The following is a 13,617-nucleotide window of genomic DNA, read 5'->3' as shown; positions in this document are numbered from 1 at the left end:
TCCCCACAGGTGGAGCTAGGCCTCAGGGCAGCGTACACAGAGGGGGATGCAGGACAGGTGAGACCCAGCCGGGTCAGAGCAAGAACGGGGACGGACACGGTAGTCACTTCAGTACCTTTTACTGGTGGAAGTTCAGGCACATCCCGGAGCACTGTAGGGTGAAGGGTGCATATCAGGATCCTCCCCAATGAGCTGGTGTGGGGCCTCCTCTTTCTTGCCTCTGCGTAGTAAGTTTCTGACCTGCCTGAAACTAGGCCTAACTTTATCTCTGTCCTGCAGTGGCTGACGTTGTGGTAGGGCCTTCTCTTGGAGTGTACGCTCCCAGTTTACGGGGCCTATGTGTCTCCTGGCTCTGTTACGTATCAGCTCTCTGGTGAACCTGGGACCTGTAGTTCTCCAGGGATTCCCGTTATGCCTTACTGGGTCGTAGAGATCCCGGTAAGCTCGGACCCGGTGTCCGGTATATGTTTCGGGGTGAGCTGGGTAAGCTCCTCTGCCCCCACTGCTACTCACTTTCCACTCGCCTTCGGCCACACTCGGGCCCTCACTAGGCTACTCACACTAACAGCAACTTGCTGCTCTTCACTGCTCTTACAGGCGTCGGCACACCTTGGGCTCACTTACTTGAGCTCCTGAGTCTAGACTGGGCTTCAGGACCACTGGAGGCCTAGCTTGCCTACACAGCAACCCACTTGCTTCTCCGCACACACAGCTTTTCACTCTCTGTGCACTCCAGACTAACTGAGCTCGACTCTGTATTCAGATCTGTACTTGCTGAACTCTCCAGAGGAACTGAACTGCCTAGCTCCACGTTCCCTATTTATATCCCTAACGGGCTCCCTCTGCTGGTCTGAGGTGGAAGGTGGAGATGTGTGAATGTTTATGGGGCCTCTTGTGGAGGCTTCCATTAATGCACCCTTCTAGGATCTGTGGTACCAAGCGCAGCTGGGCGCCACACCTATCATTTCTTCCAGTTGTCTGTTCCATTGGCACAACAGCAGGAGAAATTGATTCACAATCAGTGTCGCTTCATAACTGGACAGGTAGATTTCGCAGAAGTGTTATTGACTTGGAGTTACATTGTGTTGTTTAAGTGTTCCCTTCCCTTAAGGCTATGTGCCCACGATGCAGAAATGAAGCAGAAAATTTCTGCACCATTTCTGCATCTCCCTGGCAGAAAAAACGCATGCGGACTGTACATGCGTTTTTTCTGCGAAATACATGCGTTTCCACATGCGTTTCTGCATACGGATTGACAAGCGCTTTCCAGGCGATTTTAGCATCACTTGGAAAGTGCTTGATAACTAGGTCACACTATATAAATCCATGCAACCGGCATGGATTTATATAGTGTGACCCGAGAGAATGGTTAAAAATAAAAAAATAAACCTATACTTACCTTCCGATGGCCCGGCGTGTGTTGCTGCGCTCCTTCCTGGCTGCCAGCTGATCGCGGGACACTGCACTGAAAGACCTGCCAGCACATGACTGTGACGTCACCGCAGGTCCTTCAGTCCTGCCCGCAAGCACAGGGAAGGAGACCGGGGGCCGTCGGAAGGTGAATATAATCTTTATTTTTTATTTTATTCTTGTTTTTACAGTTTCTATGGTACCTGGGTGTGGATGAGACTCTCCTCTCCTCTACACCCGGGTACCATCCACACATTAGAACGCGCCAATTACGCAAGTACAGATGCAGTCTTGCGGAATTGGCGCGTTCTAATGCAAGTCAATGGCGGCGAAAACGCAGCGCTTCCGCAAAATAATTGGTAGTGATGCGTTTTTTTCCGCAATGATAATCCGCAGCGGAAATTTCCGCAGCATGTGCACAGCACATGCGGATTATCATTGGGGAACATTGCTGCCCTTCTACCATGGGTTTTTAATGCGCTTCCGCAGCGTTTCCGCAGCGGCAAAAACTCTGCAGAAACGCATTAAAACCGCATCGTGGGCACACAGCCTAAGTGTTCCACAGCATTTTATTTCATTCAAATGTCGACGGATAATTCACACTGACACTGATGCCCCCTGAGTCTGCAGGACAGCTTGAATTTCTTTGGAACTTGATTGGGGCTGCTTATCCACCATCTGGACTATCCTGCGTTGCAACCTTACATCAGTTTTTCTCTGCGGTCAACGTCCAGGGAGATTAGCTACAGTGCCATGGGTTGTAAACTTCCGCGGCAAAAATGCTTGAAAACCGCATAGTGGGCAAGCAGCCTTAATCCTAGGGTTAAAAACATAGTGAAAATGGCCAGCACATCCTTACTAATGTGAACAGGAGCCAACTAAAAAAATTCATACTATAAAAAAGGTCAAAGTTGCCTCCTAAATTGTTAACAGTGATTGATCTAAGACATTGAAACTACATTACTGAAATAGAAACATAAGAAAGCGCTATAAAATGTACACATGAAATAGTTCAAATTTTTTTTCTGTAATATTAATATGAAAAATCACAGTAAAGGAAGATACTTAGCTCATAGATTGGCCAATATATGTGTGCCTAACACCCAGCGTCAAGGTGTCCTTCATTGTTGGGTCCCTGTCCTTCTCTGTCACATGTCTTAGAGGAATCACTCTTAGCAATTTAGGAGGCAACTTTGACCTTTTTTATAATCCTAGGGTTAATCCTAAAGTTAGTCCTAGGGTTAGTCCTACGGTTAGTCCTAGGGTTAGTCCTACGGTTAGTCCTAGGGTTAGTCCTACGGTTAATCCTACGGTTAGTCCTACTGTTAATCCTACGGTTAGTCCTAGAGTTATTCCTACGGTTAGTCCTAGGGTTAGTACTACGGTTAGTCCTAGGGTTAGTCCTACGGTTAGTCCTAGGATTAATCCTACGGTTAGTCCTACAATTAGTACTAGGGTTAGTCCTACGGTTAGTTCTAGGGTTAGTCCTATGGTTAGTCCTAATGTTATTCCTACGGTTAGTCCTACGGTTAGTCCTAGGGTTATTCCTACGGTTAGTCCTAGGGTTATTCCTATGGTTAGTCCTAGGGTTAGTCCTATGGTTAGTCCTAGGGTTAGTCCTACGGTTAGTCCTAGGGTTAGTCCTAGGGTTATTCCTAGGGTTAGTCCTACGGTTAGTCCTAGGATTAATCCTACGGTTAGTCCTACAATTAGTCCTAGGGTTATTCCTACGGTTAGTCCTAGGGTTAGTCCTACGGTTATTCCTACGGTTAGTCCTAGGGTTAGTCCTAGGTTTAGTCCTACGGTTAGTCCTAGGTTTAGTCCTAGGGTTAGTCCTACGTTTAGTCCTAGGGTTAGTCCTACGGTTAGTCCTAGGGTTATTCCTACGGTTAGTCCTAGGGTTAGTCCTAGGGTTAGTCCTACGGTTAGTCCTAGGGTTATTCCTACGGTTAGTCCTAGGGTTAGTCCCAGGGTTAGTCCTACGGTTAGTCCTAGGGTTATTCCTACGGTTAGTCCTAGGGTTAGTCCTAGGGTTAGTCCTACGGCTAGTCCTAGGGTTATTCCTACGGTTAGTCCTAGGGTTAGTCCTAGGGTTAGTCCTAGGTTTAGTCCTACGGTTAGTCCTAGGGTTAGTCCTAGGGTTATTCCTACGGTTAGTCCTAGGGTTAGTCCTAGGGTTAGTCCTAGGGTTATTCCTACGGTTAGTCCTAGGGTTAGTTCTAGGGTTAGTCCTAGGTTTAGTCCTACGGTTAGTCCTAGGGTTAGTCCGGACTGTGTATTGGTTGGGTCAAGCAAGCAGTTAACACACGCTCCAAACAAAAGGGATCCGATGTTCTGAACACAGAAAAATGATGAAAAATACAGGCAGCCTGATGGAAAAATAATGTAGCAAAAGTTTTATCAGTAAATAATTACTTTATTGCATCAGTAAAAGGTTAATTACTATTTAAAGGATGCAGTCCATCACCTTTGTGATTAGTCTCTCAGCTTCACCCATGATGACCTGACTGGGGGTCATGAGCTAGCGCTGATTAATGTTCACAGTAACATGCCAATCACCGCTCAGGGGGCGGGACTTGTACGCATCACTCTCTCACTAATCTGCGCTCCTTTAAAAAGAATGGGCGTGGTCTACCGCGAGTATGCGCGTCAATCAGAGGTGTGTAGACAGGCCCCCTCATGACGTCATTGCCGTCCATTTTTTTTCTTGGCGGGCGGAGCTTTTGAAGTGACGTAATAGGTGGGCGGGCCAAATGTCTTGGTCATATGATCGGGCAGGGAAGGACAGCTGATCAGAGCCAGACGGAAGGGAGACCTGATGGGACGGAGGCTGAGCGGGCTCCCGCGGACACAGCGCATCCTCCAGCAGATGAGACATGATGGGCTCCATGCGCCGGAGCCGCAGCCTGAGCGACAACCCCAAGTCCTGCGCAGCTACAGCAGGTACCGAGTGCGGCTGCGCGGTGTAGTGAGCGCACAGACAGGAGCGCTATTAACCTCTAGTGGTGCAGACATTTTTTTTTCTTCCCCATCTTCCAAATGTCTTTTTTAATAATTTTTTTTTGCTTGACTCCATTAATTTTCCCATCCAATGTCCAGAAAATACCGGTCAATTTTCCATGGTTGGAGCTGGGGGAGGGCTTGTCCATTAGTTGTGCTGAGGTGCATGCTGGGAGTAAGACTGGGGCCCCCTAAGCTTTGGCTCTTGCTGTGGCCCTCTAGTCTGAAGGGTTGAGGGCTGGTTTATTGGGGGGCCTTTCTCCTGTTGGAGGGGGCTCTGATCAACCACCTCCTAGTGCATTTTTTTTGTGTGTGTCCTTTGGGTTTAGAGCACAGTCCTTTGGGTTCTTTACAAAAAAAAATAAATCTCTGGAATCAGGCTCTTTCCCTACATTATGTTGCTCTCTGATTACATAGCAGAACTCTGCTGACAGATTGCCTTTTAAGGTTTTCAGCCTTTGCTCGCAGACCGCAGTGATATTTCATTACCGTCCACAGGCTGTGTTCACACATTGCAGCCACGTTCCTCTTAACGCTCTTCTATCCTGACTTTTGAGTGGCATTGGGGTGCCATGGCAATCCCGTGCATGGGGTGGTGCCAGGTTTCCCTTTGCCCTCTCTCACCCTTGGACATACTGACAATGGTGACTCCTGACTTTACAGTAATTTTTCCTTTATTTTCTTCCTGTAGAAAGTGCAGATATTGCCAGGACAGGCGGTGATGGCTCAGTAGTGTTTTTTATCTATTTTTGTCCTGTCCTGTTGTGCAGAGGAATAGATCTATAGTTCTGGTTTCAGAAGTTTTGAGATTGGGAGGTGGATGGATTAACCCCTTGATAACTACTCCACGGGCTTTTGTTCTTTGGCAACATAAACTGGGATTACATCTGGACACTTCTTACCTGATGACAGGTTCCATTTAAGTTGTTCTGGACAAATTCTAATCTGGATTTCCATAATCGAACCCATTCAAAATATGACAAAAAAAAAAACATTTAGATCTGCGCTCAGATTCTGTTCTCAGCTGTTTCCATATCGCCTCCTCTTGTGGTCGGTGTCTGGATGGATTATCCCCATCTCATCCATGAAGGGTTGAGGTAGGACTAAGGCTATGTGCCCACGTTGCGGACCTGAAGCATATTTTTTACGCTTCTCCCTGGCGGGAAAATCGCATGCGGATATTACATGCGGTTTTCCCGCCAGGTAGAAGCGTTTGTGAGGCGTCTTTGCATGCATTTCCGCATGCGGGTTATCAAGCACTTCTCCAAGCATCACTTGGAAAAGTACTTGACAACTTGTTCAGAATGGTAAAAAATAAAAAAATAAACTTTATACTCACCTTCCGATGCATTCTCTGCCCCGTCCGGAGGCTTGAGCGGCTCACGCTGTTGTGTGCAGGACCTGCGGTGACGTCATTGAGTCATGTGGTGGGTCACATGACTCAATGACGTGGCAGGTCCTTCAGACAACAGCGCGACGGAGGGAAAACATCAGAAGATAAGTATAAACTTTATTTTATTCTTTTTTTTACAGGTTCTTTGGTACCCAGGTCTGGATGAGAGTCTCCTCTCATCCAGACTTGGGTACCATCCGCACATTGATTCCGCTGCGCTTCCGCAAAATTAATGAACATGCTGCGGATTTTTGACCGCAGCATATACGCTGCGGAAAAATCCGCAGCATGGGCATTGACATTGCGGAATGCCATTGGGGACCATGGGGTGCGGATATACATGCGTTTTTCAAGCGTTTACGCTGCGGAAATTCCGCAGCATATACGCTTGAAAAACGCTACGTGGGCACACAGCCTAAGCCTTTAAAGTGGTTGTCCATGACTTGTATAATGATCATCTATCCTAAGGGAAGAGTTGGGTGGCCGTATAACCCAAACGAGGATCACAACGCAATGATCAAACTTGGTGGCGACTCTCCCAACTCGAGGGTGACTGCGTATATTTCTATGCAGCTGTCACTCTCTGGTCGGGGAGAGCAGACGGCAAGTCTGTGCGTTGCGATCCTCGCCAAAGTTGTACAGTCTTGGGGTGAGTCATCAGTATCACTTTGGTGGGGGTCCGACACTTGGCCACTAAAGTGTTTGACGCGGTGCTTTTGCAAAGTTGTACATCCTGCCGAAGTGAGAGCTGGAAGGAGATTGATGGGGTTCTGACACCCTTCCACCTATCCTCACCAGTCTAGGCTCGGGGACCTGATGCTGGGGCTGGCTCGTGGAACTAAACAACCTCTTTAACTTTCCTTAACTACAACACAAGTTTTCTGCTCTTTCTAAAGCATTAATATCCTTCTCATTGCTTTAGAAGTGACTGATGCATTGGAAATCTTATATGTGGGAAAGTCCAGGATTATGGATAAATAACGCTTTTTATGATGGCTTTATTTGTATTTGATGAAGTGTATGAGGATTATATTAAGTTTTTTGTTGGACTCACAAGGGACGGGCACGGGACAGGCATAAAGTCTTTGCTTTCAGACTATTTTGCCTCGGGTCTAATCCAGTAGATGGGAATGATGCCAGACGCTTTTTTGCTAGAACAGACAATGATTAGATTGTTGGTAATGGTATATGAGGCTTGGAATGCTGTAAAATGAATGTCTTGTATGGGATTTAAACTTTTTTTTTTCTGGGAAAAGCCAAATTGGATGCACACTCTTCCTTTTATAGACAGTGCAACAGGGGCATGTATGCTTTTATAGCAGTTATAATTATCATAAGTACATTGGCAGGAGAATATACAGTGCCCCTTTAAATCTAGACAGCATGGTGTTACAGGGGAGCTGCATACAGAAACTTGGTTCTGTGTAGTGTTACTATTCTGCCTAATTTAGGCCTCCAGCAGTGCTATAAAGTTATCATGATCTCTTCAAACTTCTGCTGATAATGAGATGACTCTGCTTCTCATGTCCTAGTCCGTACAGCAAAGCTGCAAGAATAGTCAGTCTGTTGTGACCTAATGGCCAGAATGAAAACTGCTCTATTTATACTTGTGTAAAATAAAAATAAAAAAAGCTGCCGATTTTTATAAAATATCATCTTTATTTAAATTCTACACAACGGCGAGGACTAATGTAATTGCCCATTCACACGTTTATGAAGGGCTGACCAAATTTCAAGATCCTAGTAGCCATTGCTTCTACAGATGTGCCATCTACCAGAGATTTAAATCTTGGCTGTCAATGTGTCAAAAAAAAATGACAACATGGAGCGGCATCCTTGAGTCTACACCTATTTTGTCAGACGTGGAGTTCTGTTTTTCACAAACTTCTCGTGACAGTATTGCCTGAAATTGTGGACCTGGCTGAGCACTCTCTTGGCGTGACTGTAAGATGTAGAAAACAGATATCAGAGGGGCGGTAGTATTTTATGTGTACTATGTGGCAGAGGCTTATGGTGATGAGTGATTACACTTAATTATAGTGGATGATCCAGCATAGTTAGGAGGTGACGTCCTGCTCCGTCTCTCCTGTACTGATGGATTCCTTACGCCACCTTGTCAGTGACAGGTATGTAGTTCAGGTGGATCGAGTTCTGGGTGTTTGCTGTGGGATTGATGAATCGGTGTTCTTGTAGTACTTCCCTTTTTCTTGTCTGGATGACGTGGGAGATGTGCCGTGAGACCGGCAGATCTGTACCAGAGGGCAACTTCCGTGCACTTGGCAAACGAGCTTACTGGTCACTCACTGATTCAGTAATGCCAGAAGGGACATAGAGTAAATTCCCACATTGCATCTCCGCATATCATTGCGAAGGTATAGGGAGATGCAAGTTTCACACCCTTCATTGCAAAGGGTTAAACTTTTCTCTACATCCACAGCATAAATCACCATACCTTTTTAATATCAAACCCACAGCACTTGTCAATTTTTCTGCTGCCGCTATGGTAAATATTTTAATTCTTTATTAGTCCATTAAATCTACCTATATATCATTAATAATTTTGTATTTTAGTATTAGCGTTATAAGTGTTATTCATAAAAGCAATAACACAGGGCGTTGTATCTGATATAGAGGGGTCTGTGATTTAAGCTTTCCATTTATTTATAAAAGTATAGTAAACTGGACAGGGCCAGCTTCAAGGAATTCAGCAGAATCCATAAGTTACGACTTTGTTTTTCCCAATTAAAATACTTTTCTTTCCCCAAATAAAATATTTCCTTTCTTGGGTAATGTAAAGCCATTCCCTTTTCCTTCTCTTTGTGACTGGGCATCTGAGATCAGACAAGCCCTGTACACTAACAGACACTGGTTGTGTGCTCTTGTCTCCAATCGATCGACTCTGATTTTGATCAGAAGTGTGAAACCTTTTGAGTTTCTCCTGAAGCTTTCCATACAGGTTGCCACATCCCTGCAACTATATTTAAGTGTTTGTGCAAGAGATTTCTTAAAACTCTGTGCGTTAAGCTGGCACTGTAAAATGCGGCAGACTTTCTCCCAGAAAATACGAACATGAAAATCTGTTTTTTGATGTGTGAACAGAGAATTCTGGTTTCTCATTGACCTTGCTGGTACTGCAAAAGGCAGCTGAAAATCTACATAAAAAAAACTGCATAAAAAAAATGCTGAAAACCTCCATGATGTGTGAACATAGCCATACAGTGGCATGGAGTACACTTTACCTATCGGTGTTTACTTTCAAGTGATATCATACTCTCCCTGTTTATCTGTAAGTATCTTGAAGGGGTTATCCACTACTTGGACAACTCCTTCTTGAACTAAATGTTTGGCGCCAATAAAAAAACAAACAAACAAAAAAAACTATACTCTCTTCCTTTGCTGGCGCCGTTCGAGTGGTGTCTGCACTCGCAGTGCCGGGACTCTCGTGCCGTTGCTCCGCCGCCCTTCAGCACTGGCGTCACTGTCCCCGGCTTCAGACAAATCGATCATGAAGAGGACGTCCGGGCTGCAGCTGATCTCTGACTTCCTCTTCATGTTCAACTCGACAGAAGGCGGATACACTTATGCCAGCGCTGATTGGGCGCCGGGTCACATGTCACATCAATGGCATGGGAGCCCCAGTGAGGGGGAGTACCGACCCTGCGTGAACTGCATCGGGAGGGGAGTAAAAGCTTTTCTTATTTTATCGGGGCAAAGTGTGGGGGATGACAAGGCGTTGTTCTAGTAGTGGACACCTTCTTTAACTCGTACAGCGCTGGCTGTTTTGGCTTTTACCTTTTTGAATATCCGTCCTCAATACTGTGATTGCACACTATATAACCCTGTATTGATTTGTAGTATGCGCACAAGGGAGTCCTGTTATTGTCACTTGCCTACCTTTTTAGTATTTTATATGTCTATTTTTATGCTTTTCAATATTTTGTTAGCAAATGGAACAATATATATTATTGATTTTTGAGCCTTGCACATTTCTATATCGGCATTCTTGAATTTATGATTGCATTTTTGGCTACTTATATATTGCTTGTTATACTCCCCCCATGTATGTGTTTTTTAACCTTTCTATAGGATTAAGATGAAGACTGTGACTTTATCTTTCTTTTAGAGGGGTTGTCTACTACTCGGTCAAACCCTTCTCAATCTGTATGTTTTCCCCCTTTTAAAATAACATTTGTACTCTCCTCTGCTGGCGCCGTTCCAGCTGTGTGGGCACAGTCTCTCCCGGTGATTGCTTAACAGTGTGACATCACATGATCCCTGCAGCCAATCAGCGGCCGCTTCAATCTCCCCACCTCCAGGCAAATCTCTTACATCCAGAGGGAGCGAGAGCAGCAGCAGAGGTGGGGAGAGTGAAGCGACTGCTGATTGGCTGCAGGGATCATGTGATGTCACACTGTTAAGCGATCACCAGGAGAGACTCTGCCAACACCACTGGAGTGGCGCCGGCACCTGAGGGGAGTATTTGTCTACATTCACATGGCAGTATTTTGATCAGTATTTTTAAGCCAAAACCAAGAGTAAAAATCAGAGGGAAAGTATAATAGAAACTTGTCACCACTTCTGTATTTTTGATCTACTTCTGGTTTTGGCTTACTGATATGAAATACTGACCAAAATACTGTGGTGTGAATGTGGCCGAAGTGTTATTTTAAAAGAGGGAAACAAAACATGGCTTGTGGAGGAGTTGTCAGTAGTGGACAACCCCCTCCCCCCTTTTTAACCATTCTTTTCTAGAAACCACTTGTGTTCTTTGGGTCGTTGTCTTGCTGTATGATCTTCATTCTCTCGTGATTCAGCTCCTGGACCAATGTCCTGACTTTTTCTCTTTACAATATCCTGATAGCACCACCATCATGCTTCATAGATGGCGTGAGGTTTTTATAATGTAGTGTTTTTCTTTCTCCAAACATAATGCTTCTCATGAACTAAAACCCTCTATTTTGAGAGCACTGGTTTTCTCATGGTCGGCATTGTTCAGTGTCGTCCTCATGGTGGACTCTAACATTAGCTAATGTGAGAGGGGGACTTTAGTTACTTTTGTGATCTCTAAGTTCATGTGCCCACGATGCAGAAAATTTCTGCAGCATTTCTGCATCTCCCTGGCAGAAAAAACGCATGCAGATTGTGCATGCGTTTTTCCTGCAGAATACATGCGGATTCACATGCGTTTCCGCATGCAGATTGACAAGCGCTTTCCAGGCGATTTTTAGCATCACTTGGAAAGTGCTTGACAACTAGGTCACACTATATAAATCCATGCAAACAGCATGGATTTATACAGTGTGAACCATAAAAATTAAAACAAATAAAGCTATACTCACCCCCGATGTCCCGGCGTGGCTGCAGCGCTGCTTCCTGTCTGGTTCCCGGCTGCCGGCATATCGCGAGACAGAGCGGTGAAGGGCCTGCGGTCACATGACTGTGACGTCACCGCAGGTCCTCAAGCGATGCCGGCATGCAGAGAGAAGCCGTCGGACAGGTGAATATAACTTTATTTGTTGTTTTATTCTTTTTTTTTCAGGTACAATGGTACCCAGGTCTGGATGAGAGTCTTCTCTCCTCCAGAACTGGGTACCATCCGCACATTGACCCGCATAGAAGCCGCTTGTAGAAATGTACAGTCGCGGTTTCTATGCGTTTTAATGCAAGTCAATGGCGGGAGTTCCGCTGCACTTCTGCAAAATTAAATGACATGCTGCGGATTTTTGTACGCAGCATAAACGCTGCGGAAAAATCCGCAGCATGTGCATAGAACATGCGGAATCCCCTTGGGGACCATGGGGGCGGATTACCTAGCGTTTTACAAGCGTTTCCGCTGCGGAAATTCCGCATCAAAAACGCTTGAAAAACGCTACGTGGGCACACAGCCAAAGAGTTTGGACAATTTGGGGTGGATTTGTAACCTCTTCCAGCCTTATTAGAATCAACAATTTTTCCTCAGAGGCCCTGTGTGGTGTATGTGTTGTGTGTGGTGGTTTTTTTTTTTTATGCCATGATACACTTCCACGACCATGCTATGAAGATCAGCCTTTGCTAGATCCTTGCTCTTTAAATAAAACCGGTGACCCATTCACACCTGATTGTCATCCCATTGATTAAACACACCAGACTCAAATTTCACCTTCACATTTTCTGCTAATACCACAGGTTCACATACTTTTTCCGCTCGCGTGTGATTGACCGATCAGCTGACTGACTGGGCCAGGGCGCTCTAGTGGTAGTGGCTGTGCCTGATATTACGGTACAAGAATTATTGAGGATAGTGACCTACGCCTTAATGTCATGTATAATCTTTTTGTTTAGAAAAAAACCCTTTAAAAATAAAAAGTATCTTGTGCATATCTCATGGCTTCCTATACTTTTTGTTGCTATCTGTACTTTTTATGACTTTTCAGAATGATTCATCGTTAGTTTTGCTCTTTGATATTTTCTTTTTTTTCCCTTTTATACCCCCTGATCTTGACATGCACAGTTTATTGTGTAATGCGACCAAATCCGGCAATTTGTGCTCTTCTCCTAAAGCTCAGCCTCCTTTTTTTTTATTTTTTTTTTCTTTCTATGTGAATTTCCACTTCATGTATCTGATTAATTATAGATCTGTCATCTGGAATTTCGTCCAATGTCATTGTTTTTGCTTACATCACATTTTAACTTCGTAGCTCTCTTCACGTCCTCAAAGGCTGATGTCAATGGCCCATTGTTCTTTACTGACCCACTTAGGACATGGTGTGGGTTTTTTATTTTTTGGATGACTGTCCATAGTCCTCATCTGTAATGTGGGTCAGAATAGTTGATTTCTACATTGAAGTCCTCCAACTTCTGTACAAGAATAGTTATACTACTTCAGAGCGTGGTACGAGACTCTTATCTTGTGGCCCACACCATATTAGACTGATGGAGAAACCTATATGGAAAGTTTTAGGGGAAAGTCAAAAGGTTTCACAAGTTCGCCAGTTTTGATCAAATCGGGCAGCCGATCGATCGGCGACAAGAGCACACAACCAATTCTGTCTGTGTCCCAGGCATGTCTTCTCTCAAATGCCCAGTCACAACTTTTTATTACAAACCACACAGATAAGGAAAGTAGGAATGGCTTAATACATTTCATTACCTAAAAAGGAAGATATCTAAGTTGGGAATACCAAAGTCATAAATTTATTTATTCTGCAGAATTCCTTAGGAAACTGGCTATATCTAGTTTACTATACTTTCAGAAACAAAGGAAAGCTTTAATACAAAGACACCTCTATATCAGATACAACACCTTGTGTTGTTGCATTATGAATAACACTTAGAAAGCTAATATTAAAATACAAAATTATCAAAGATATATGAATTGTCTAAATAATAAAGCAAAGTTTAAAATATTTATGATAACAAAACCTACCATGAACTATTTTTAATCCATTTTATGGTCCTACAAAAGTGACATTACAATATCCCCCTCACTATTAACCACATGCTGCTTGTCAGAGTGGGCACATCATTTCATCTGGGAATTAGGACAAGCTGTAGTCTGACACCATCTTTCCCTGGTCATAGGACCGCATAAGAGGTGTAGTCGGTCTGACCAACTGTCTCCACGGTAACAGACTACAAAGGCAAAGTTATCCAGTTCTGTAGTCAGACTCCCTTCAGTCTGTCCCTCCATCAAAGTGACTGTAGAATCTGACTACACAGAACCTGTATGTAGTCTCTTACCGCGGTGCTAAACTGCAAATAGCGATGATCATATACCAGTCTCTTCCCATCTTTATGAATTTAATATATTATATATTTTTTTTTTGTTTTGACTC

General features: G+C 44.3%; 1 protein-coding gene across 1 annotated transcript in view; it reads left to right on the top strand.

Annotated features, from left to right (window-relative positions):
- The first annotated feature begins 4,133 nt into the window (after nt 1-4,133).
- Nucleotides 4,134-13,617, top strand: part of MCOLN1 (mucolipin TRP cation channel 1) — a 38,165-nt gene continuing 28,681 nt past the window's right edge. The window contains exon 1 of the mRNA XM_073653889.1: nt 4,134-4,353. Coding sequence (XP_073509990.1) covers nt 4,287-4,353 — 67 coding nt within the window. The 5' untranslated portion in view covers nt 4,134-4,286. The remainder of the gene's footprint in view (nt 4,354-13,617) is intronic.

This window comes from Phyllobates terribilis, unplaced genomic scaffold (genome assembly GCF_046119375.1).
Source record: "Phyllobates terribilis strain yellow unplaced genomic scaffold, ASM4611937v1 Scaffold_11__3_contigs__length_659146591, whole genome shotgun sequence".
Taxonomy (NCBI): Eukaryota; Metazoa; Chordata; class Amphibia; order Anura; family Dendrobatidae; genus Phyllobates; species Phyllobates terribilis.
This window is presented reverse-complemented; position numbering and strand designations above follow the sequence as displayed.